Source organism: Carcharhinus amblyrhynchos, unplaced genomic scaffold, assembly GCF_965287045.1.
Source record: "Carcharhinus amblyrhynchos unplaced genomic scaffold, sCarAmb.v2.hapA scaffold_39, whole genome shotgun sequence".
Lineage (NCBI taxonomy): Eukaryota > Metazoa > Chordata > Chondrichthyes > Carcharhiniformes > Carcharhinidae > Carcharhinus > Carcharhinus amblyrhynchos.
In genome coordinates, this window is record NW_027649780.1 from 6,478,245 (window position 1) to 6,505,432 (window position 27,188).

Sequence of the window (27,188 nt, forward strand, 5' to 3'; positions counted from 1 at the left end):
CTAGGAATTTATGCGCTGCATTCTCTATTTCTAAAATTGTTTTAAACTAGTGCTCTCCTGTAGGAATACCCCGAGTTTTTAAAACTTTTCCCACTGGTTTCCCTCTCTCTCTGCTCCTCTGAAGGTGCTCATACTGGTTGGGTAAATCCCACAGAGATTGGTTTCTTTCACTTTCTTTCTCCTGATGCTGAATATTCTGTTTCATGGAATGATACATCACAGATGGAAACCATTTGGTTCATCCTGCTCAGTCGGACTGTCTTTAAGATCTTTCCAATTAATCCCACGGCCCTGCTGGCAGAATGAGACCTATACCTATACTGCAGCAATGTAAGAGGTGAATGGAAAATGTTTTCCAGTTGCATACCTCTCAGACACACTCACCTCTAGAAAGATAATTTGGCTGATGTACTAAGCAGATATTAAGGTTACACTTGAAATTAAAACATAAGGCGCTGGAAAAATGCAGCAGTCACCGAAGCCGAGTTTAATGATGTTGCTGAACTGCCGTTAGAAAGTAACCAGCAATCCAACAAGCCACTCAAAACATTGAATCAAACAAAATTGATCAAAGATTGAGCCAAAGTATTGTTTTCCAACTTGGTGCTATGATTTTTTGTTTTAATGTTCTCACAATTACTGGGTTTATTTTGTACTCATTCCCACCCATCGCTGTCCATGAAACACATTACCCCCACTCTGATTCTCCATCCCATCAGAGACAACTCAGTCACTGACTGGAAATTAGGGCTTTTAATGAGAGCTCCAACAATTGAGAATGTACCATAGGCAGAATCAACTCAAGATAACAAGCCCCAGACAGTAAACATTATCCCCCAGACACAAATATAAAACAGTGAACATTATCCCTCTAGACCCGAATATAAAGCAGTGAACATTCTCCCCCAAGACCTGAGCATAAAACAGTGAGCATTATCCCCCAGACCCAAATATAAAACAGTGAACGTTATCCCTCTAGACCCGAATATAAAGCAGTGAACATTCTCCCCCTAGACCTGAGCATAAAGCAGTGAGCATTATTCCCCAGACCCAAATATAAAACAGTGAACATTGTCCCTTCAGACCCGAATATAAAGTAGTGAACATTATCATCCCCCAGACCCAAATATAAAACAATGAACATTATCCCCCTCACACTTGAATACAAAATTGTCCTGATGGATTCAGACAGCATTATCACAATATTCCAAATGTGTTTGTTCCAGGAATAGATTCAGAGACTGCATCATTGGAGGCCAGAGATACTCTACTGAAACTTGGCTCATGTGAGGAATCTCTCCATTGAGGAATGCTACAACTAATCACGTGACCAAGTGTGTAACTGAACAAATTACCGCAACGTTGAACATGTGTTTTAATGTGAAATGATTTGCTTAACCTGTTGCTTCAGATTTGAGAGAAAATTTCCCATTCCGGGGTAATTTGACCTTGACCCAGGCACTTTTCAGATCTGAAAGTGATGGCCTTTGGCACAATCACAAGGCTGCATAATACAGAGGGAACACTAACCTGTTTCATTCTGCAACAATGTTGTGGTTACACAAGTAATACTCTCCACTAACTAGGTGTCAGCACCAAAAAGGCATTCAGCCTCCTACACAAATGAGCAAGGCTGGGTATGAATATCTTTGCCAGCGCAGTGCCAGGTACTAGACTGTACATCCCAGCGAATGGGTGACAGGATAAAACAGCATGTTCCTTGATTTGTCATAATAGGTAATGATTTTTTTCAGCAGCCCACACTCACAAAACCAAAAATACAATGTTTACTCTGATTACAGTTGGGCAGCACTTGCTGAATAATCCCGAGTGTGTCAATAGCTACACTCATAATCAATTGAAGATGATCAGTCGAGTTCATAATAAGGCTCAGCCTTGCACCTTTTTTGAATTTCCCAGAAGCTTGAGAATCCTACAGTCTTTTATTGATTTCTCCATGGTAATAGTTCAAGTCAATGAGAGTCCACTAATTGTGATCATTTGAAATTTGGCATTCTTCTGTTTATCCGGATGAATGCATGATGAAGAGATTCAGCAACAGGTTTCTCCTTTCAGCAATATTCAAGTTCAGTACTACAAAGTATCTGCGCATTGTTTTATGTTCCTTAATAATTAAATGTGATCAGGGAAGTGTCACTGTGAATAATATGCAAGTCAGTGAGAATTGTGAGCATTTTCTAATTGGAAATCTTAAGCAATGGAACCTTTCAGACACTGAATTGTACAGTTTGCACCAAACATCAATTTAAGATTGCAGAAAAAGTTCATAAACTTATTATAAACAAGTTTCTATTGAAACACAGCAGCCCTGAAAATCAGTGACGTCTCAGAATATTAAACTTCAGCCAGCTGTGGCGATTGTTAATGTCAGCAAAAACAAACCAAATATCGTCCGACTATCAATCCTGAATGTGATTAACAGCAGCAGTAACTGCAAAATTCAATTCCTGCTGACAATTGTGAATTTGCAGATGTGTCAGCAAGTGGGATGACCGAGTGTATCCCTTCCCACACACAGAGCAGGTGAATGGCCTCTCCCCAGTGTGGGTGAGCTTGTGTAAATGCAGGCTGCCAGACTGAGTGAATCCCTTCCCACATACGGAGCAAGTGAATGGTCTCTCTCCAGTGTGAGTCCGCTGATGTGCAGTGAGGATTGATAACTGCCTGAAAGTCTTTCCACAGTATGTGCAAATAAATGGCTTCTCCTCAGTGTGAATTCGCTGATGTGACAGGACGCCGGATGAATTGGTGAATTCCCTCCCACACGTGGAACAGATGAACGGCTTTTCCCCAGTGTGAACTCGCTTGTGTGCACTGAGATTGGATGAAGACCTGAACCTCTTTCCACAGAAAGTGCAGATGAATGGTCTCTCCTCTGTGTGAACTCGCTGGTGTGACAGCAGGTTAGATGACAGAGTGAATCTCTTGCCACACACAGAACAGGTGAATGGTTTCTCTCCTGTGTGAATTCGTTGGTGTGACCAAAGACCAGATGGCCCAGCAAAACCCTTCCCACACAAAGAGCAAGTGAACAACCTCTCCCCAGTGTGAACCCGTTGATGTGCATTGAGGTTGGATGAACAGGAGAACCCCTTTCCACAGGTTGAGCAGTTGAATGGCCTCTCCTCAGTGTGAATTCGCTGGTGTAACAGCAGATGGGAGGAGGTAGTGAATCCTTTCCCACACACAGAACAGATGAATGGCCTCTCTCCAGTGTGACTGTGTCTATGGTTTTCCAGCAAGTATGGATAATTGAATCCTTTACCACAATCATCACATTTCCATGGTTTCTCTATTTTCTCAGCTCCAATGTGACTGTGTCGATGGGTTTCCAACTGGGATGGATAATTGAATCCCTTACCACAATCCTCACATTTCCACGGTTTGTCCATGGTACTGCTGTCCATCTGTCTCTCCAAGTTGGATGATTAGTTGAAGCTTCATCCACATACAAACCATGTGTATGGTTTCTCCCCACTGTGAATGGTGTGATGTTTTTCAGACTGTGTAACTGGTTAAAGCTCTATCCCCAGTCAGTTCACTGGAATGCTCTCACTTGGGTGTGTGTGTGTGTGTGTGCGTGTGTGTCTCAGTTCTTTTTCTGTCACATTGAATTTTGAAATTTTCTTCTTCAGCCAAAACAGAAAATGATTTCTTCCTCCACCATCAAAAGCAATCATATTTAAGTCATGATGAATGGAATGGCTGTCAGACCTTGACCTGAAGTTTGCGAAACCTCCTCTTCTAGTTCCCTGCAAAGAAAGTTTTGAAAAACTAATTCAGAACAGGCAATTTCATTTTCCATGAAACATTTCTCCATCTCATTTACCTTGAGCTGTAATCCCCATCCCACATACTCTCTCTTGTCCCGGAGCTGAAAGCAAACTCATTGCCCCATTTCCACTCTGAGCCCAGCTCCCTCTCTCTCCTCACTCTGGCTGGATTTGGTTCTCCAGACCATGTGCAGATTGAGAATACAATCAAGGGGTCAATTATTTTCCTTCCAAGTCAGAGGATGTGCAGCCCCGCTTACTCTGTTGTTACCACAATAGACACATGTGCTCTGCTCACCAATGAAACACCACAGAGACCATTAATATGGGCCTGTTCCTAGGAAAGGCTCCATTTAATTCATGCCATAACAGTAGGGGAATTACCTTTGCACCTGTGCAGGAGGTATCATCAGTCACAGAAAATAATTGCAGCTAGTGTCTCAAACTTCATTTTACCATTTGCTCCCATTCTCAATTCAATTTTGAAATGCAAACTGAAACCTGGCATTATGGAGTAAATTAAAACACATTTTAACTGTCATTTTCAGAATGACTATTCCCAGGAATTAATTCCCAAGTCAGTAAATTAAAATTCTCATCAGAAATGTAGACGGCACCATGGTCAGCACTGCTGCCTCACAGCTCCAGGGACCTGGGATTGATTCCCAGTCTTGGGTCACTGTCCATGTGGAGTCTGCCCTTTCTCCCCATGTCTGTGTGGGTTTTCTCCAGATGCTCTGGTTTCCTCCCCTTGTCCAAAGATGTGCTGGTTAGGTGCATTGGCCATGCTAAATTGCTCCTTCATGTCCCGGGATGAGTAGACGAATTAGCAGCTTACACATGTGGGGTTATGGGAATCGGGCCTAGGTAAGTAACCTCCTTCAGCACTGTAGGGATTCTATGAAATACATTGGTAGAATTGCTATTTTAATGGGTATTTTCACAAATGCTATAAAATGATTTTTCAAAACAAATTAATATTTTCTTCAACAGATAATTAGCAAATAAAAAGTATTTAATAAAACAACCACCCAGTGTGGGGTTCAGGATTCTAGTTCAGGCTTTCTGAGCTCTAGGAACCGCTAACTGAATTGTCTCCACAAAACTTGCCCAACTCCCTCCCGAGAAAGCTGCAAACTCGGGATCTGCAGCTTTTTATTGAGGGTGTTGGGGCCTCCAGCGGGTGTTTGTGAATCCTCCCTGCCCACCTCCCAGGGTTTCCTTCCTTCCCAGAGATCAGAGTCCTCATTGATTTGAGGCCAAAGTGTAACCTGTTATTTACTGTCCCCCTCCCCCATCCTCTGATGTGAACCATCCTCGAGTGGCTGAGCCAGGATGGGGCCGTTAACCTGGGCCTGTTCCCGGGAGGGAGAAGCCCCGCAGCTGCAAACCAGGGAGCTGACAATGATTCTGAAGGGTTTGCGGATCCACAAAGTGTTTCCAGACCCTCCCAGCCACCGCCTAACGCTGACTCCGCTTCTCCGGGACAAACAAGCGCCGAAGACAGCAATGACACTGCGCATGCTCCAAGTCACAATGCCCGGGCAGCTCGAAACCAATAGGAAGAGTGGGCGGGGCTGGAGGACCGATGGGAGCGGATGGTCCGCCAACCAATCGGAGTGAATGAGGGGCCGGGCTGAGCCTGGAGCTCCCTCTGCGCGTGCGCTCGGCCGCACACTGTCAAGATGGCGGTCGTTCACCCGGGCCTGAATCGGGGATAAAAGCAAGAGCAGCTGTCAATGGTTCAAATACCGAATCCGAACTTCCTATTGGGGACTTGCGGTCTACACCGGATTTTTATAAAGCCTCCAAGCCCACTCACTCCCCTCCAGCTCCATCACCTATTCCTGATTTACCTGGTATTATCTCCCAGACTATTTCTACAACCGCGTCAGTGATCAGCACTGCGCATGTTCCAGATCACCACAATGCAACTCGCCCTCAAGCCCGCCCTTCATTCACTCCGATTGCTTGGAGGACTAGTCGCTCTCGCTCGGTCCTCCAGCCCCGCCCCTTCATTCACTCTGAATGTTTTGTCATCTCCCAAAATCCAAGGCCATCTTTCCCAGAACTCCATATTTGAATCCTTCCATCAGGTTTCTGCCTTGCCACATTACTGAAACATAAGAACATAAGAAATAGGAGCAGGAGTAGGCCATCTAGCCCTTCGAGCCTGCCCCGCCATTCAATAAGATCATGGCTGATCTGTCGTGGCTCAGTTCCACTTTCCCGCCCTCTCCCCATAACCCTTAATCCCCTCTCTTATCAAAAACCCATCAACCCGCGTCTTAAAAATATTTAGCAAGGCAGCCTCCACCACTTCAACACGCAGAGAATTCCAGAGATTCACCACCCTCTGAGTGAAGAAGTTCCTCCTCAACTCCGTTCTAAACCGCCCCCCCCTTTATCTTGAAGCTGTGCCCCCTAGTCCTACTATCTTTTTTGAGCGGGAAGAGTCTCTCCACCTCTATCCTATCCATCCCATTCATCATCTTATACGTCTCAATGAGATCTCCCCTCATTCTTCTAAACTCTAACGAGTACAAGCCTAGTTTATTCAGCCTCTCCTCATAGCTCAACTCCGGTATCAGCCTAGTAAACCTCCTCTGCACTCCCTCCAAAGCCAAAATATCTTTGCGCAGGTGCAGCACCCAAAAATGCACACAGTACTCCAGCTGTGGCCTCACCAATGCCCTATACAGCTGCAGCAAGACCTCCCTACTTTTATATTCAATCCCCCTCGCTATGAAGGCCAGCATCCCATTCGCCTTCCTGACCACCTGCTGCACCTGCAAGCTGGGTTTTTGCGACTCATGCACAAGGACCCCTAGGTCCCTCTGCACCGTCACCTGCTGCAGTTTTTCGCCCCGTAAGTAATAATCCTTCCTACCTTTATTCCTACCAAAGTGGACCACCTCACACTTGCCAACATTAAATTCCATTTGCCATTTCCTGGCCCATTCGCCCAGCCTATCTAGATCCTTCTGCTCTTGTCAAAGTCCCCTCTGACATCCTATGTGACTGTGACAAAGATAAACTCTCCCTTCTCATCCTTGACCTATTTGCAGCCTTTGACAAGGTCGCCTACATCATTCTACTCCATCCCTCTCCACTGTCCCCCAGCTGGGTGGGGCTGGTCTCCCCTGGATCTATATGGGTGGCATGGTGGTGAGCACTGATGCAATAAGCCCTAGGGACCCAGGTTCAATTCTCAGCATTACTGGTTTCCTCCCACAATCCAAAAGATATGCTGGTTAGGTGCATTGACCATGCTAAATTCTCCCTCAGTATATCCAAACATGCGCAGGAATGTAGCGACCAGGGGATTTTCACAGTAACTTCATTTCAGTGTTAATGTAAGCCTACTTGTGACACTAATAAATAAGTAAACTTTAAACTTTAAAACTATTCTCTCTTCAATCAGAGTCAGCGAATCACTTGTAATATCTTGCCTTCTCATTCCCACACTTACCTCTGGTGTCTCCAGAGGCTCCAGCCTTGGCCTCTTATTTCTCATCAACATATTCCCATCAATTACATCGTCTGAAGACAGTGTTAGTTCTCACATTTATATCGTCTCTTCAACACAGTAAATGTTAGGTGTTGTTATTGTCTGACAATGATAGATCAGGAATATCATACAAACATTTTAAATGTTCATTCCACATTTCTATTTATTCTCAAAGTCTCAGTCTGGAACAGATCCCAATTTAACACTAATCTCTGATTTGATGTCACATTTCCAATATTCACCGTTGTTCTTCCTGACTCTAAACCCAGTCGTAAAGGAGTTTCTGTTCTGCCTCTAGGACCATTGAATTATGGAAGACCATGGCTGGGACACATTTCTTACACACCTCAGGTTACATAGCCACATGCTCAGTCCTGGATGTCACTAAAAGCAGCAATGACAAATCCAAATCCTACGATCATTTGTGAACACGCTGGTGTCTCAGAAGGTCGGATAATTGAATGAATCCCTTCCCACACTCAGAGCAGGTGAATGGCCTCTCTCCAGTATGAACTCGTTGGTGTCTCTGAAGAGTAGATGACTGAGCAAAGCTGTTCCGACATACAGAACAGGTGAATGGCCTCTCCCCAGTGTGAACTCGTTGGTGTACCAGAAGGTCGGACAATTGACTGAATCCCTTTCCACACTCAGAGCAGGTAAATGGCTTCTCCCCAGTGTGAACTCGCTGATGTCTCAGAAGTTGGGATGATTGAATGAATCCTTTGCCACACACAGAGCAGAGGAACGGTCTCTCCCCAGTGTGAACTTGCTGATGTGTCAGAAGGTGGGATGACCGATTGAATCTCTTCCCACACACAGAGCAGAGGAATGGCCTCTGCCCCGTGTGAACAAGCTGATGTGCTACCAGATGCTTCTTGCTTTTAAACCTCTTCTCACAATCAGAACATTTAAAAGGTCTCTCATCACTGTGTACAAGTTGATGGTCAGTGAGATGGGATGACTGAGTGAATCGCTTCCCACAGACAGAGCAGGTGAATGGTATCTCCCCAGTGTGACAATGGTATTGTGTTTTCAGCATTGGGTAATTGAAGCTCTTATCACAGTCCCCATATTTCCACAGTTTCTCCACGATGCCAGTGTCCTTCTGATTCTCCAGGTTGGACAATCAATTGAAACCTGTATGGTTTCTCCTTGCTGTGAATGATGTTGTTCTTTCCAGTATGTTTTATCAGGCTGTATAACTGGTTAAAGATCTTTCCACAGTCAGTTCACTGGAACACTCTCACTTGGTGCTTTTCCAGTCAATTGTTTCAAAACTTCCAGTTTGAAATCCTTAGACAGGACAAAGAAACCTTTCTCATTGTACATTCAAAAGTCCACAGTATTCAAACACTGATGAATCAAATGAGTAGATGTTGGATGTCATGTTTGCTTTGATGTTCTTGTTTGGAATTCCTCCCTTTCTCATAGCCTGTAAAAGGAATTTATACAATTAATCCTCATAAGTACAGGACAGAAATTCTGAATAGACAATTCTGGTTCTGTGGAACATCTTTTCCTTGCTTGTTCACTTATGGGCTGAAGGACCTCTTTCTATGCTGTATGACTCTATGACAGCAAGTCCAGTTAGCCCCAAGACCTCAGTGCCTGCTCACCCACATTGATTCCCTGTCACAGCAAAAGCAGAAAATGCTGGAAACTCTCAGCAAGTCTGACAGCATCTGTGGGCAGAGAATAGAGCCAACGTTTCGAGTCAGGATGACTCTTCGTCAGATTTCAGCATCTGCAGTACTTTGCCACGATGTCCAGTCAAGCGGAGTCTTGGTTTTGAAATTATCGTTTTTATAGAATCATAGAACCCCACAGTGCAGAAAGAGGCCCTTCAGCCCATTGAGTCTGCACCAAACACAATCCCACCCAGGCCCTACCCCCATATCCCTACATGTTACAACCACTAATCCCTCTAACCTATGCACCACTGGACACTAAGGGGCAATTTCTTAGCACGGCCAATCAACCTAACCCGCACATCTTTGGACTGTGGGAGGAAACCGGAGTACCCGGAGGAAACCCATGTAAACACAAGGAGAATGTGCAAACTTCACACAGACAGTGACCCGAGCTGGGAATCAAACCCAGGACCCTGGAGCTGTGAAGCAGCAGTGCTAACCACTGTGCTACCGTGCCGCCCAAATACCAGACGCATTGATACCGAAAATCATTTCTCACAGACAAGACAGCTTCTTTGCACATTCAAAGGTCAGTGATCTTGATGAATCGACTGAATCTAGATGTAATAGTTTGAATTGTGAATTCTTTCCTTCCAGTATCTAGTAAATGCAATACTGTCAGTCCAGGATAGCAATCCACCATTTTTGGTTTTTATTTCACATTTCTAGCACCCGCAGTATTTTGCTTTTAGCATAGAAATGCATAAAGCTCTCTCCTGTGCTGGTATTGCCCCCTATAAAGATGGCAGCGTCCTTGCTGGAACATTGCTCTTTACAAAGATGGCAGCGTCCTTGCCAGAACATTGCCCCTTATAAAGCTGGCCCCTTATAAAGATGGCGGCGTCCTTGCCGGAACATTGCCCCTTATAAAGATGGCGGCCGGCGGGCCCGGCCCGGGACCGAGAGAACAACCGAATCTATCGGTCCTCTTTGTCCAAATGGGGAACCGTTAGATTTTTATCGAACTCTGCGACCCGAGTCTGCTGGTAATGAAATCTCTCCACCCACCGGCTCTGTTCCCCATCCACACTCGGTGTTTTATTTCACCCGCCGCCAAAGCCGCACCAGCTCCTCGCGCTTCCATCGAGCTGCAGCACCCGTACCGCGCATGCTCCAGTCACAGCCTGACAGTGCGCCTGCGCAGCAGCTCCCACAGTGAATGCAAAGTGACACCTCGAGTGAGTTTCAGCGCTACCTGACATAGAAAAGTTCAATGAATGGGTGCCTGAGAGAAAGATAGAGAGTAAGTGACTTAGACAGTATTTGAGAGAGAGGTTAAGAGAGTGAAAAAGGAGGGTGTTTAATTGAGTATGGGGTGGAAGGTAAGTGAAGTGAGTGCCTCAGACAGAGGAGAGCAATGTTAAATGAGTCAGTATATGACAGAGGTTCACACAACTGAGGATCACTGAGAATAATCCAAAATAAGGAGATGACCCAGAAAACTACCAATAGGAATCTGAACACTTCACTCATTCTTAAAGGGGCAGATGGGGCTTGATGCTGTTCCGCTTCCAGTTAAAGGGACAGGCACAGCCTCGCTCTTCTCTCTATTCTGTTTATAATGGTTAAAGGTTGATAGGAGTGAGGTTTATTTAAAAGGACAGTCTGTGGGAAGTCACATCAATAAAACTGGGAATTCTTGGACACGGTGTAGCTCCTTCTTTATCTGAGAATCAAATTGTTGTCTAATTGTCTCAGCAGTTAACAGGCTCCTTTGAACTTCTCCAGCTGCTACTTTAATGTAGACTTCAGCCAATTTATTTGAAGCTGGTTTCTGTTCAATAAACTGGCACTGACACACACACGCTAAAATATTTTAAACTTTTCTGCATTTTCAGTCTGGAAATCTAAACCTGCCGTTTCACTTTCAGTCAGGAACAGATCCCAGTTTTACACCAATCTCTGATTTAGCAGCATGCTTCCAGCATTCACTGTTCTTCTTCCTGGCTCCAAACACAGTTGTAAAGGAACTTCTCTTTCTGGTCTAGGAGCGCTGAAACATGGACAGGAGCAACTGAGATTCTTATAGATCTCAGGATTAAATTACATGGGTACTTTGTTGTTGTGAAGAGAGATGAGGAAGATCAAAGTGCTGTTTGTCCCTCTCAGTGTGATCCTGAAGGACTACGTTCTGTTCCCGCCATATGATCCTCCCCCAATTGTCCTTTCTGAGCTCCAGCCTGGTGATGTTAAACACTCAGGTGGGAAAGACAAAAATCTACAATAATATTTAAAACAAAGCTGGTCTATCTCACATTTATTCAGAATATTAAACCTCAACAAATGAAGACTGTCAGAGTGAACATGATTCAGACCTGGATATGATTAACGGCATCAATAAGAGTAGAATCCAAACCTTGCAGTTGTTTGTGAACTCCTGATGTGTTAGCAGGTGGGATGACTGAAAAAATCCCTTTCCACAAACATTACAGGTGAACGGCCTCTTCCCAGTGTGAACTTATTGGTGTTTCAGAAGATAAGGTAAATGAGAAAATCCTTTCCCACAGACAGAGCAGGTAAATGGCCTGTCCCCAGTGTGAACTTTCTAGTGTGTCAGCAGGTTGAATCATGGAACCCTACAGTGCAGAAAGAGGCCCTTCAGCCCATCAAGTCTGCACCAAACACAATCCCAACCCAGGCCCCAGCTCCATATCCCTACATATTATACCCACTAATCTCTCCAACTTACGCATCCCTGGACACTAAGGAGGGATTTCTTAGCATGGCCAATCAACCTAACCCGCACATCTTTAGACTGTGAGAGGAAACCACAGTACCCGGAGGAAACCCACGCAGACACGAGGAGAACGTGCAAACTCTACACAGACAGTGACCCGAGCCGGGACTCGAACCAAGGACCCTGGAGCTGTGAAGCAGCAGTGCTAACCACTGTGCTACCGTGCCACCCCGCACCGAGAAGCCCCGCAACTGCAAACCAGGGAGCTGACAATGATTCTGAAGGGTTTGCGGATCCACAAGGTGTTTCCAGACCCGCCCAGCCACTGCCTAACGCTGACTCCGCTTCTCCAGGGACAAACAAATGCCAAGGACAACAATGACACTATGCATGCTCCACATCACAATGCCCAGGGATTTTGTCATTAGCTTTGGATGGTTACATGTATTTAACCAGTTGGGCCTGTCTAGCATCAACTGACCTCCAATCACATGCCTTGAAAAACAACCGTTAACAAAAACCCACAACATATTGTTTCAGTTCCGTTTTATCTTAAGCTCAGCTGAACAGCTGGACCTCGCGGTCTGGTCTTTTTTTGTCTGTTCCGTATTTTTTATACAATAACAGGATGTAGCTCAAAGGTTAGTTCGTCATTTAGTCAGCAACAGAATGATCTTTGTTAACCACAGGATAAGTACTGGGTGCAGCCAGTCCCTGGAGTCACATACGCATTAACTTTCACAGATCACAGTCTTAATTTCACTCCAACAATCACATCTCATTTATCTAAAATCCAATGAGCCCTGCCTAACCTTTCCTCATAAAACAGACCCCTTCATGCCTGAAACCAGCGAGTGAACCTTTCTGAATTGCTTCCAATGTAAGTATATTCCATCTTAATGTATAAGGATGTGGAATGATACTAATGTTTTTCTCTTTTAATTCACAGGTTTTAAGTCAGTCCGCCTTGTTGTCCAACAAGGGGCATACACGCGATGGGTCGTACAAGGCTGCTCTTGGATGTTCGAGAGTAGCCTAGTGCTTCATGTCGTTAGCGTGTGCTTAAACTGGACCAGATGCTGGGCACACGACAGCTCAGTGACTATCACTGTTTGCTGTGCAGATACATGGATTTGGGCCAGTGTCTGTGGGAGTTTGCGCATTCTCCCCGTGCTTGCGTGGGTTTTCTCCGGGTGCTCTGGTTTCCTCCCACACCCCAAAGATGTGCTATTTGGCCGATTGGAGGTAATAAATTGACCCTAAATTAGTTTTCCCTCAACGTGGAATGCCATAAGCATAGATAAGGGTCATGGGTGGAGGGGGGACTGGTAATGTTAAAATGGCGGCGTGGGCTCGTTGGGTCGAAGGGCCTGTTCCCCGGGCTGTTTTTGTTCTTTGTTCTTAAGTAATCCAGGAGAGGAAAATGGTATGGATTTATATTCAGGACCGACAAATGACTTTTGGGGATGACACAGCGTCTCATAGCACCAGAGACCCGGTTCAATTCCTGCCTCGGGTGATTATCTCTATGGAGTTTGCACATTCTCCCTCTGCCTGTGTGGGTTTCCTCTGGTTTCCTCCCACACTCCGAAGAGTGAGTTGATTGACCATGATAAATTGTCCCTTTGTGTTCCAAGATGAGGGAGAAGGAAAGGATTAGTAATGTACATACATCAGGTTACAGGAAAAAGAGCCTGAGTAAAGTGCTCTAATAGAAACTTGGTACAGACTCGATGGGTTAAAAGGCCTCCTTCTGCACTGCAGAGATTCTATGACTTTGGAATCTCCTTTTACAGATGATTAGAAGAAGATGATTTTTACAGCAATCTCAAAACCCCCAAAAATGTGTATTTCTTCATTTCAAGCCACGATTGACACATAACTCTAGTAATCTCCTTTTGCAGGGAGTTAGAATATTTGAAGATTGCAGTTTTTCTCTGATTCCAGTGCTTCTGACACCTTTCCAGCTGCAGGTTTTAAATTAGAAAACAGTGAAATTGTTTCAGAGGTGAGTATTATTGAACATTTATCTAAAATTTTGAATTTTTGTGCTGTGCTCTGTTGTCTGTACTCTGGTTCCACGTCTCTGGGGCTGGCGTGACTCCATTACTGTGGATCTGAATCCATGTCCATCCGTTGCCCTTCTTGATCACCTCTCTGTCATTGTCAGTTCGGAGAAGGATCTGCAGGCTGATACCTGGCATTGTTTTGTGAGGAAAGTTTGAGCCTGTACTAACTGGAATTTAGAAGTGATCATAATATTGACATCAGATTGTGAGGTAGTGATTAGTATAGATGAAGAGAGGATGTTTCCAACGTTGGGGATTCTAGAATTAGTCGGCAGATTGTCAAAATAAAGGGTCCCCCATTTCTGATGAAGATGAGGAGAAATGTATTCCCTCCAACAAGGGGCATACACGCGGTGGGTCATGCGAGGGCTGCTCTTGGATGTTGCTTCAAGAGTTGCCTAGTGCTTCACGTCATTAGTGTACGCTTAAACTGGACCATCTGACGGGCAACATGACAGCTCAGTGACTATCACTTTTTGCTGTGCAGATACATGGATTTGGGCCGGTGTCTGCAGGAGTTTGCACATTCTCCCCGTGTTTGCGTGGGTTTTCTCCGGGTGCTCCGGTTTCCTCCCACACCCCAAAAACATGCTCTTTGGCTGATTGGTGTAACAAATTGTCCTTAAATTAGTCTTCCCTCAATAGGCATAGACAAAGGTCATAGGTCATAGGGCACTCACAATGTTAAAATGGTGGCGCAGGCTCGTTGGGCCGAAGGGCCTGTTTCCCGTGCTGTGTTGTTCTTTGTTCTCAGAGGGCTGTTGGTCTTTGCAATTCTGTTCCCCAGAGAGCAATGGAGGCTGCATCATTAAATATACTCAAAATACAGAGATTTTTGATTGAAAAGGAAGCCAAGGGTGACAGGAAGAAAAGTGGAGTTAAGATTACAATCAGATCAGCCATGATCTTGATTGGGAGATGATGGCCTTGTGGTATTATTGCTAGACTATTAATTCAGAAATTCAGCTAATGTTCTGGGGACCTGGGTTTGAATCCTGCCATAGAATCATAGAAATCCTACAGTACAGAAGGAGGCCATTCAGCCCATCGATTCTGCACTGACAACAATCCCACCCCATAGTAGCTGGTGGAATTTGAATTCAATAAAAAATATCTGGAATTAAGAAATGACTGATGACCCTGAAACCATTGTCGATTGTCGGGAAAAACCTATCTGGTTCACTAATGTCCTTTAGGGAGTGAAATCTGCCATCCTTACCTGGTCTGGCCTACACTGAATTAGCACCTTCAGGAGGGTGAATAGTAGATACAGCAGAGTGAGAATGGAGGGAGACTGTGTGAGATGGAGATTTACAGCTTTTGGGGAATGAGAGAGGAAAGAACATTCATTAAAATCATAGAATTGCAACATCTTATGAACCGTCCCTGAGCTTTCACAATGAATCCCACTTCTGAGGACACCCTTATCCCCGACTTTTTTGCACTGCTGGCAGTCTCTCAAAGCAGCTGCCTGTGTGCTGATACAGGAGGCTCTGCGAGGCAAGTTTAATGTTCCATGACTGTGTCTTTAATGAATGCTCCATAGAAACGAGAATTTTGATCGTATTCTGAATTGCCATTTTTTGCTTTCTAAATTGACTTACAGGATATTAGACAAGGAGAAATCAGACAGGAATCTCCAACATCACATCTGGATCTGACAGAGTGACTCAATATCTTGGGACCTGAATATCATCGGCCTTTGAATCTAACAAGAGAAATGCTTATTTGGCCTCTTGGCTTCAAAAGATTGTAAATATCACTGTGACTAGAAATGCACTGAGATACACACACCCGAGTGAGAGTGTTCCAGTGCACTGAGTGTGGAAAGAGCTTTAATCAGTTACACAGCCTGAAAATATACCGCAGCATTCACAGCGGGGAGAGACTGTACCTGTGTTCTGTGTGAGATTTAACTGATTGTTTAACCTGGAGAGTCACAAGGACACCCGCACCATGGAGAAACCGTGGAAATGTGGGGACTGTGGGAAGGGATTCAATTACCCGTCTCTGCTGGAAACTCATCGCCGCAGTCACACTGGGGAGAGGCCGTTCACCTGCTCTGTGTGTGGGAAGGGATTCGCTCAGTCATCCCATTTACAAACACACCAGGGAGTTCACACTGGGGAGAGGCCATTCACCTGCTCTGTGTGGGGGAAGGGATTCACTCAGTTATCCAGCCTGCAGACACACAATCTCACTGACATCCAGGAGAGATCCTTTAAAAGCCCTGAGTATGGGAATGACTTCAAAAGTTCTGGAGATCTGGTGTCCCACCAGCGCATTCACACTGAGGAGAGGCCGTTTAGATGCTCTCACTGCTCAAAGAGGTTTAAAACGTCAGCCAGCCTGCGGATACACCAGCGAGTTCACACTGGAGAGAGACCGTACATCTGCACTTTGTGTGGGAAGGGATTCACTCAGTCATCCACTCTGAAGACACACCGAGTCACTCACACCAATGAGAGACCCTTTAAATGCTCTGACTGTGGGAATGCCTTCAAAAGCTCTGGTGAACTGGTGTCCCACCAGCGCATCCACACTGAGGAGAGACCCTTCAGCTGCTCTCTCTGCACAAAGGGGTTTAGAACATCGTACAACCTGCGGATACACCAGCGAGTTCACACCGGGGAGAGGCCTTTCACCTGCTCAGTGTGTGGGAAGGGATTCACTCATTCATCCCACCTGCGCAGACACCATCTCACTCACACCAACGAGAGACTGTTTAAATGCTCTGATTGTGGGAGTGAATTCAAAAGCTCTCAGGGACTGGTGTCCCACCAGCGCACTCACACTGAGGACAAACCGTTCAGCTGCTCTCACTGCTCAAAGAGGTTTAGAACATCATCCAGCCTGTGGGAACATCAGCGAGTTCACACCGGGGAGAGACCATTCACCTGCTCTGTGTGTGGGAAGGGATTCACTACTTCATCCCATCTGCACAGACACAACTTCACTCACACCAATGAGAGACCGTTTAAATGCTCTGACTGTGGGAGTGGATTCAAAAGCTCACAGGATCTAGTGATCCACCAGCGCATTCACACTGAGGAGAGACCGTTCAGCTGCTCTCAGTGCTCAAAGAGATTTAAAACGTCATCCACCCTGAGGGAACACCAGCAAGTTCACACCGGGGAGAGACCATTCACCTGCTCTGTGTGTGGGAAAGGATTCTCTCGGTCATCCAGGTTGCTGAGACACAGAGCCACTCACTCCGAGGAGAGCCCCTTTAAATGCTCTACTCGAGAGGCCAGCTTCAGAAGCTCTGAGGAGCTGATGATCCCCTAGCACATTCACAGCGGGGAGAGGCCGATCAGCTGCTCTCACTGTTCAAGGAGGTTTAGAATATCATCAACGCTGCTGAAACACCAGTGAGTTCACACCGGGGAGAAACCATTCACCTGCTCGGTGTGTGTGAAAGGATTTACTCTGTTATCCAGCCTGCCCAGACACAACATCATCACACCCAGGAGAGACCCTTTAAATGTGGGCCTGGCTTCAAAAGCTCTCGGGAACTAATGTCCCACCAGTGAGTTCACACCAGGCAGAGGCAGGTCACCTGCTCTGACTGGGAAGGGATTCACTCAGTCAGCAAACTTGGTGAAACACCAGTGAGTTCACAAGTGATTACAGTTCTGGGATTATTCTTGTCAATCTTTCTTGCCCCTTCTCCAGTGCCTCTATTTCTAGATGGAGATCACTAATAGAATGTAGAACAGTACAGCACAGGAACAGACCCTTCAGCCCACGATGTTGTGTCAAACTTGATGCTGAATTAAACTTCCTTTCTGCCTGCTCTTGGTCCATATTCCTCTATTCCTCGCATATTCACGTGTTTATTTAAAACCCCCTTAAATGCCCCAACTGTATCTGCCTCCACCATCACCACTCTGAGCAGTGCATTCCACGTGAGAATACCATCCACTAGATACACGGTACATACCCTTGCAACTCGGCCAATGTTGTCTCCCTGATACGTTGCAAGATGGGATGTCCTGAGGCATGGTACATTGGGGAGACCATGCAGACGTTACGACAACGGATGAATGAACACCGCTCGACAATCACCAGGCAAGACTGTTCCCTTCCTGTTGGCGAACACTTCAGTGGTGTCGGGCATTCGGCCTCCGACCTTCGGGTAAGCATTCTCCAAGGCGGCCTTCACGACAGCGCAGAGTCGCTGAACAGAGACTGATAGCCAAGTTCCGCACACATGAGGACGGTCTCAACAGGGATCTTGGGTTCATGTCGCACTGTCTGTAACCCCCGTGACTTGCCTGGGTTTGCAAAACCTCACTTACTGTACTGTCTGGAGACAATACACATCTCTTTAAACTGTGATCAGTGCTCCTTCCACTCACATGGTCGGCCACTTTAAGACTTGAATAGCAGGTTAGGTGTAAAGATTCGCATTCTAATCAGTAATCTGTAAACTGTCTGTGCTTTATATGCTCTGTCTGAGGCCAGAACTCTCCATTCACCTGACGAAGAGGGAAACCTCGAAAGCTTGTGAGTTTACTATCAAATAAATCGGTTGGACTTAAACCTGGTGTTGTCAGACTTCTTACTTTGGTTCTGATTGATCTCAGCAGCACATGATCAATCCCTGATTGGATAAATGGTGCCTGATCAATGTTTGATTGGTCCCTGAAGGATATTGGCCATTTTGCTGATGTCACTTCCCATTAACTCATAGAAATCATCGAATCGGTACAGTGAAGAAAGAGACCATTCGGCCCATTGAGTCTGCATCGATCACCTCAGACCATATCCCCATAACCCCGTGTATTTACCTTGCTAACCCCCCGACACTAAGGGCAATTTAGCACAGCCAATCAACCTAACCCACACATCTTTTTGGAGTGTGGGAGGAAACTGGAGCACCCTGAGGAAACCCACGCAGACATGGGGAGAATGTGCAAACTCCACACACACACACACACACACACACACACACACACACACACACACACCTGAGGTTGGAATTGAACCCAGCTTCCTGGTGTTGTGAGGCAACAGTGCTAACCAGTGTGCCACCGTGCTGCCCTGGTCACCTTACTGATATCACTTCCCATTAACTCCTCACTGAGTTAATCCAGGATCTCAGTCACTTGCAGCAACATCCTTTTCTTTATTGCTTTTCCTTCCTGCTGTAGTAAATTCAAAGCTTTTCCACTGAGATAACAAGGCAGCACAAGGTAATTTGTGTATCTGCTTCCTTGTAATAAAAGGACGTGTGGTGTCATTTCCTGATGATTGATGTTTGTCAGGCTCATCGACCTAACTGCTACATCTGAGGTGTGATGTTTCACTTCTTAGTGACTGCTGACACCTGAAGCAAGTTAGTTAAAGACAAATAATTAAAAGTACAAGAGATACACAAACTTAAACTAATACAACAATTATTACAGAACATAGAAAATCTACACAGAAAGGTGACAGGTGTGCAAAAGCTCAGGAAGCAATATATAAGAACATAAGAAATAGGAGCAGGAGTAGGCCATCTAGCCCTTCGAGCCTGCCCCGCCATTCAATAAGATCATGGCTGATCTGTCGTGGCTCAGTTCCACATTCCCGCCCTCTCCCCATAACCCTTAATCCCCTCTCTTATCAAAAACCCATCTACCCGCGTCTTAAAAATATTTAGCGAGGCAGCCTCCACCACTTCAACGGGCAGAGAATTCCAGAGATTCACCACCCTTTGAGTGAAGAAGTTCCTCCTCAACTCCGTTCTAAACCGCCCCCCCTTTATCTTGAGGCTGTGCCCCCTCGTCCTACTGTCCTTTCTGAGCGGGAAGAGTCTCTCCACCTCTATCCTATCCATCCCATTCATCATCTTATATGTCTCAATGAGATCTCCCCTCATTCTTCTAAACTCTAACGAGTACAAGCCCAGTTTATTCAGCCTCTCCTCATAGCTCAACCCCCTCAACTCCGGCATCAGCCTAGTAAACCTCCTCTGCACTCCCTCCAAGGCCAAAATATCCTTGCGTAAGTACGGCGCCCAAAACTGCACACAGTACTCCAGCTGCGGCCTCACCAATGCCCTATACAGCTGCAGCAAGACCTCCCTACTTTTATATTATACATTACAAAATATCATTTTTATTTTCATAAGAATTAAAAGCCACAGAAAATACATCACGACAACGCCATTACAGAAACTGATAATCAAACCCACACTAATCTGTGTGTACTTTGAAGGAAAGTGACCATTTCTCTTTAAGTTAAAAAGCTAATACGATTTAAGACATAGCATTTCTCCAGAATTGACTTTCATAATTAAACTACATAAGAACATAACATAAGAACATAAGAAATAGGAGCAGGAGTAGGCCATCTAGCCCTTCGAGCCTGTCCCGCCATTCAATAAGATCATGGCTGATCTGTCGTGGCTCAGTTCCACTTTCCCGCTTTCTCCCCATAACCCTTAATTCCCTTGTCTGTCAAAAACCTATCAACCCGTGACTTAAAGAAACGGGTAGACTACAAGAAGCTTCACATGTATCCTCTAATCCTGCCATCAAATGTGATCATTTCAGTGGAAATGTGCTCTCCCAGGCTCAAAGAGCATCAGCCCAGCGGGAGCAAAGTTGTGAGACTGGCCAATCCAGCAGAAAGAAACCCTCTGACACTCTCACTTCACCCACTGTCAGAATGAACATGGTTCAGTCCTGGATGTCATTAACAGCAGCAATAACATCAGGATCCAACCCTGTCATCACTGGTGAATCCGCTGGTGTCTCTGCAGGTTGCATAACAATGTGAATCCCTTCCCACATATAGAGCAGGTGAACGGTCTCTCCCCGGTGTGTACTCGCTGGTGTTTCATCACAGTTGCTGAATGTTTGAATCCCCTTCCACACACAGAGCAGTTAAATGGTTTCTTCTCAGTGTGAATTCGCTGGTGTGTTAGCAGGTTTGAAGAATCACTGAATCCTCTCCCACACTCAGAGCAGGTGAATGGCTTTTCCCCTCTGTGGACCCGCTGGTGTGTCAGCAAGTGGGATGACTGAATGAATCCCTTTCCACAGTCAAAGCAGTTGAATGGTCTCTCTCCAGTGTGAACTCGCTGGTGTGTCAGTAGTGTGGATGAATTACTGAATACTCTTCCACAAACAGAGCAGGTGAATGGCTTCTCCCCGGTGTGAATTCGCTGGTGTGCCAGCAGATGGGATGATTGAATGAATCCCTTCCCACAGTCAGAGCAGGTGAATGGTCTCTCCCCGCTGTGAGTTCGCTGGTGTCTCCGTAATGTGGGTAAATCACTGAATCCCTTCCCACACTCAGAACAGGCGAATGGCCTTTCCCCAGTGTGAACTCGCTGGTGTGTAAGCAGAAGAGAGAATTGACTAAATCCCTTCCCACACTGAGAGCAGGTGAATGGCTTCTCCCCAGTGTGACTGCGTCGATGAGTTTCCAGCTTTGATGGGTAATTGAATCCCTTCCCACAGTCCCCACATTTCCACCGTCTCTCCATGCTGGTTTCACAATCCACTGAAGCCTTGTCCACACACAGAACACAATTCATTTCTCTTCCTGATGTGAATGGTGCAATGTTTATTCAGACTGTGTTAAAGTTCTTATCACAGTCAGTGCACTGGAACATTCTCACTCGGCTGTGTGTGTTTCAGTGCTTTTCCAGGCACACTGATATTTAAGATCTCCTGAAAAAGACAGAACCGTCAAAAATTTATCCTTCTAAATTGAAAGACCAATGATATTCAGGTTCCGATAAATTGACTGAAGTTGTGAGAACTTTGTGTGACGTTTGGTTTGATATTTCTGCCCTCAGATCTTCACCTTCTGATATCCTGTAAAAGAGTTCACAATAATCAGCACAGGATAGAAATTCACAGGCAATTCTAGTTTCTACAGAATATTCTTTCCTCTCTCATTCCCCAAAAGCTGTAAATCTCCATCCCACTCACTCTCCCTCCATTCTCACTCTTCCATATCTAATATTCGCCTCCCAATCTTCCTGAAGGTGCTGATTGAGCTGACTGACAAATCCATGCTCACTGATTCGAGAACTAAGGGACCGTCACCAAGAGTCAGGATGGACCTGGGTGGCCAAAGGGAACCTTTTGCTGTAATGACTCTATAACTGGAGTACATAACATAAGTACAGAACAATACTACAGGAATAGAAATAATAATAAATTACTTCATTACACAACCATAAATAATGTATCTAATCTGTTACAAAAAAAATCATTAGATATATCTCTGTCCCTATATTAATTTATTGTCCCCTTAAATATCAGCCATCTCCTTTAATTCTGAACATTAGGAAAGATACATCCTTTTAGCCAGACAAATCAGTGTATCAAGCTGAGGAAGCAAAGGATGTCAAACTAAAAGAGAAAACGCTGGAAATTTTCAGCAACTTTGACAAAGGGTCATCTGGACTCGAAACGTCAGTTCTTTTCACTCCTTACAGATTCTACCAGAGCTGCTGAGATTTTCCAGCATTTTCTCTTTTGGTTTCAGATTCCAGCATCGCAGTAATTTGCTTTCATCCAGAGTTTATTTTGAGCAAAGGATGTCAGCATCTTTGAGAGAGAGAGAGAGACCTGGGCCAATCTTTCCAGAGTCTGCATCCTCCCTGGATTAATTTCCTTTCCCCTCAGTTGCTGCAAGTCCCCAATTTTCCCCAAAATGAGAAAAGAAAGTGTTTTACTCACAGATGGTGGAGACAGGAGGAAGTTTCAGTCTGTCTGAAGCTCAATCTTCGTTCACACAAAGCCCCCGCTCCGATTGGTTGGAGGACCAGAGTTCTTCCGGTCCTCCAACTCTTCCCATTGGTCAACAACTCAGCATCAAGGTAAGAGACTGGGCTCCCAGCCGCACATGCGCAGCTGCCCCTCTCCCATAGACATGCGCAGTCCCGGGCCGGGGGGGAAGGGGAGATCACCGAGCGGCTTCTCGCTCTGGCCGGAGCCGCCAGCCGCTTATCTGGAAACCTTGGCTCGAGGAGGGGGAGGGGAACAATGGGTGGGGGCGGGGCTCGCACCGGGCCTGCGCACTGGAACCCGGAGACGTCACCGCAGAGCAGGATGATTCCGATTAGCTGATTCAGGCAGGGTCTATTGTGACGTCGCAATGCGGAAGTTGGCTAATGAGCTTCAGGCTGAAACTTCCTCCCCTGTGCAACATCTGGGAGGAAATCAATGTTTCCCCCTTTTCCATTTCTTTTCTGGCAGCCTGCATGAAGATTTTCATCTGTGTGTGTCCAGGACAGGAAGCAGTGAGCATGGATCTGTCAATCAGCCTCGATCAGCACCTTCAGGAGAATTGTGAGAGTGAACATTAGATACAGCAGAGTGAGAATGGAGGGAGTGTGGGATGGAGATTTACAGCTTTTGGGGAATGAGACAGGAAAAAATATTCTATAGAAATTCTTCTGAATTTTCTATCATATACTGACACTGATAAATTCTGTAAAGTTTTACAGAACATCGGAAGGTGAAGATTTACAGCCAGAAATCTCACAGTCAAATCTGACAGACACAGGACCTGAATGTCATCAGCCTTTGAATCCAGAAGATGAAATGTTACTCTTTTCTGTCTGCTTGAAAAGATTTTAAGTATCAGTGTGACTGGAAAAGCATCAAGATACACAAATGCACAACCGTATCAGAGTGACTGTGGAAAGAACTTTAGCCAGTTACACAACCTAGAAAAACATCCCATCATTCACAGTGGTGAGAGACTGTACTCATGTTCTGTGTGAGACTTAACTGTTTAACCTGGAGAGTCACAAGGATACCCACACCATGGAGAAACAGTGGAAATGTGGGGACTGTGGGAAGGGATTCAGGTACCCATCTGAGGTGGAAACTCATCGACGCATTCACACCGGGGAGAGGCCTTTCACCTGCTCTGTGTGTGAGAAGGGATTCACTCAGTTATCCACCCTGCAGACACACCAGCGAGTTCACACCAGGGAGAAGCCTTTCACCTGCCCCATGTGTGGGAAGCGATTCACTCAGTCATCCACTCTGCAGACACACCAGCGAGTTCACACTGGGGAAAGGCCATTCACATGCTCTGACTGTGGAAAGGGGTTCACTTGGCAATCCCAACTGCAGACACATCAGCGAGTTCACTCTATGGAAAGGATGTTCACCTGCTCTCCCTGTGGGAAGGGATTCAGTCAGTTATCCCACTTGCTAAGACACCAGCAAGTTCACACTGGGGAGAGACCATTCACCTGCTTAGAATGTGGGAAGGGATTCACTCAGTTAACAAATCTGCAGACACACCAGCGAGTTCACACTGGGGAGAGACCGTTCACCTGCTTGGATTGTGGGAAGGGATTTACTCAGGCATCCAGCCTGCAGACACACCAGTGGATTCACACTGGGGTGAGGCCATTCATCTGCTCAGTGTGTGGAAAGGGATTCACTCGATCAACACCCTTGTTGAGACACCAGCGAGTTCACAAGTGATAACAGGGATTGGATTCTGCTGCTATTGCTGCTGGTAATCACACCCAGGACTGAACCATGTTCATTCTGACAGTTGAAGTGGGAGGGTCAGAGGGTTTCTTTCTGCTGGGCTGGCCAGTCTGATGACTTGCTTCCAGTGGGTTGGGAGAGCACATTTTCACTGAAATGATCCACAAAAGCTGATGAAGAACATTTATTTCATCCTGGTTAGAAAATAGTGTTTTACATACTATTACAGGTATATCTAAAATAAATGCAGAATGTAACTGAATGGGTTCCCACAAAGCATGTCAGGAAAAGTAGCCAATTTTATTCAAGCACAGGGGCTATGAAAACAGTTGTAGTTACTGAAGCATCTGTTGACTAAGCAGTGTGTGATAAGAAGTATTCAATATGAAACTACTATGGCTGTGAAGATTGCATGGCAAGGACAGATAAGGAGGACAAGGACAGCAGATGTGTCCTGAATTTGCAACTGGGAATGGGCAAACTGATGACCCCAGGTCACAGATGTACCTGACTAAGAACATTCTCAATGCTGGGAGAAACTGGAGAAAAAGGGAGAGGCTGGGAGCCTCCGCAGTGAGAACCTGCAGGTACAGCCATCGTGTAAGGAAGCCCTGGGTGGGACTCAAAAGGAGATGATCCATCAAAGGGAGACTGATCCCCTCACCTTGCAATGGGTTATATCTGTGTCCAAGCTGAGTCGTCTGATTCATTGTAACAAATAATCAATAGTCCAACAAGTGGAATAAGGAGCAGTTCAGTGTTTATCGAGTGTTTTAAATGTTTAGAATAAATTGTACAAAATATCTTCTGCAAGCGTTTCTTTGTCCGCTTTGTTAGTTGATACCCTAATCTGAGGGTCAACATTTGGCATCCCTGGGTGGACATGGTTAAGTGATTAACTTCCCTTCCATCTCAACCTTCCAATGTTTATATATAATCAACGTATTGATCTGAAACATCAAAATTATAATGATACCAATAATTACAATGTGTGAATCAATTCCTACCCACAGGTATATCTGTATGTTTAAATCCCAATTCTAAATATCATCCCACCAGTTGGTTACTTGAATCATTTCAATCTTTCACTCGGTTTCCTCAGCTCTCTGAATCACTCTGATAAATGTTTTAGCTAGCTGTTTATTTAATCCATCACAAGTCCTCAGGTCAAAGCTTGACGTTAGTGAAAGAATTAATAATTAGGCAAAGCTTAAAAATCGCATCAGCTGCTAAATTGTCAAAGACAGGGAAACTCTGAGGAACCAATGTCTTAAATCTAAGCAGAACCACATAAGAGTCAGTGACCATAAAACTCTCAATGACCATGTCAATCATAATCTTGTAAACTTCTATCAGATCACTGCTCAACCTCCGACATTCCAGTGAGAACAAACCAAGTTTATCCAATGTTTCCTCATAGCTAATACCTCCAGACATGGTAACATCCTGGTAAACCTCTTCTGTACCCTCTCCAAAGCATCCACATCCTTTCAGTAGTGTGACAGCATGTAATCTTAACCATTAACTGTGAGTGGATATGGATCATTTTTGAACAAATGTACACTTTTGATTAGTAACCTGCAGGCTGTTCCTGCAGGTTCTCACTGCGGAGGCTCCCAGCCTCTCCTTTTTCTCCAGTTTCTCCCAGCATTGAGAATGTTCTTAGTCAGGTATATCTGTGATCTGGGGTCATCAGTTTGCCCATTCCCAGTTGCAAACTCAGGACACGTGCTGCCCTTGTCCTTCTTATCTGTCCTTGCCATGTATAACAGTCTGTGTCATGTTTTATTCTCTGGTGAGCCACCAGCTGGAGTACCACATCCGTTGCTGGAACACGAAAAAAAGGTCATTTTAAAAATGCTGAAAATCTCCTTCTGGGCACTCAAAGGGAATAAAGTCCAAAAGTAGCTGGGCAGCTTATTTTGTTCCACAACAGTAATTTCATATTTTCAAAGTCTTATCCAAATGCTGTTTAATTTCTCCAGTGACATTTATAATAGATTCTTCCCCCTTGTGTGTATCAACCAGCTCGATTTGGCCAATCCTGGCTGCTGTCCGGGGTTTTAAACAGAGGGTGGTGGTCATCTATTATAATTCCCCATAGGCCCCTACTTTGTGCATAATCTCTTGACAGGCCCTAAGGAATTGTCATGAAACATTAGAATGAAAGTATTGTTTTGTGTAAAAGCTGAATCAAAATTGCCATGTATTTTTAACCATGCACAAAGACCAAAGGAAAGTACACTAACAGACCCTTCAGTCCTTCAAACCTGGATAATTGTGCCTTAACTAAACTAAAAATAATCTTCTGCCCTTACTCGGTACATATCTCTCTATTTCCTCCCTGTACATGCACCCATCCAGATGCCTCTCAAATGTTGCTGATGTGCCTGCTTCCACCCCCTCCTCTGGCAGCACATTCCAGGCACCCCTCACTCCCTGTACGTAAAACTTCCCCTACACCATCTGCCTTAAACTTTCCCTCTTTCATCTTGAACCTGTACTCCCTTGTAATTAACACATCTGGGCAGAACCAAAAAAACAGAATTTTCTTAGAGATCGATCCAGTTTAGTCGTCAAAGAGCTGTGGTCAGGAAGCAGTACATAGATGCAGGTGAGCTGCTGAGAGATGTTTTAGAGACATCTCAGCTGAAGGCAGAAGCCAGTTGGTGAAAAAGATCATTTTCTGCATTAAAGCAAAGATCATTCCAAAGTCCTGGTCACTTAAGCTGTCCAGTGTGGTAATCACTGGCTAAATTTGACCATTTGATTTTTTGGTATTGTTTTGGAAATGGACAGGTCTCAGTAGAATTCAGGTTTACAGGGAAAACAGATACTTTTGGGTTTTTAGTCTTGTCGGATTATCCCTTGCATTATTGTAAATAAAGTGACTTTTCTTAAACATCACAAGTTAGTCTGTGTTGACTAATGCTCAAGGCTAATGCTTTAATGCTTGTTTTTCTTAGCTCAAAGTGCTTTGGAT

General features: G+C 45.1%; 2 protein-coding genes across 2 annotated transcripts in view; one reads left to right on the plus strand and one right to left on the minus strand.

The window, feature by feature from the left end:
• Positions 1 to 854: 854 nt before the first annotated feature.
• Positions 855 to 21,222, minus strand: LOC145363569 (uncharacterized). The gene is made up of 5 exons (XM_080218752.1): positions 20,468 to 21,222; positions 7,726 to 8,429; positions 7,267 to 7,337; positions 5,261 to 5,500; positions 855 to 3,434 (listed from the first exon to the last, which is right to left on the minus strand). Exons 1-5 carry the CDS (start codon positions 21,220 to 21,222, stop codon positions 2,421 to 2,423), a joined length of 2,784 nt encoding a protein of 927 aa, XP_080074878.1. The 3' UTR covers positions 855 to 2,420.
• Positions 21,223 to 23,521: 2,299 nt separating this feature from the next.
• Positions 23,522 to 27,188, plus strand: part of LOC145363570 (uncharacterized) — a 54,303-nt gene continuing 50,636 nt past the window's right edge. The window contains exons 1-2 of the mRNA XM_080218754.1: positions 23,522 to 24,084; positions 26,774 to 26,777. Coding sequence (XP_080074880.1) covers positions 23,522 to 24,084; positions 26,774 to 26,777 — 567 coding nt within the window. The remainder of the gene's footprint in view (positions 24,085 to 26,773; positions 26,778 to 27,188) is intronic.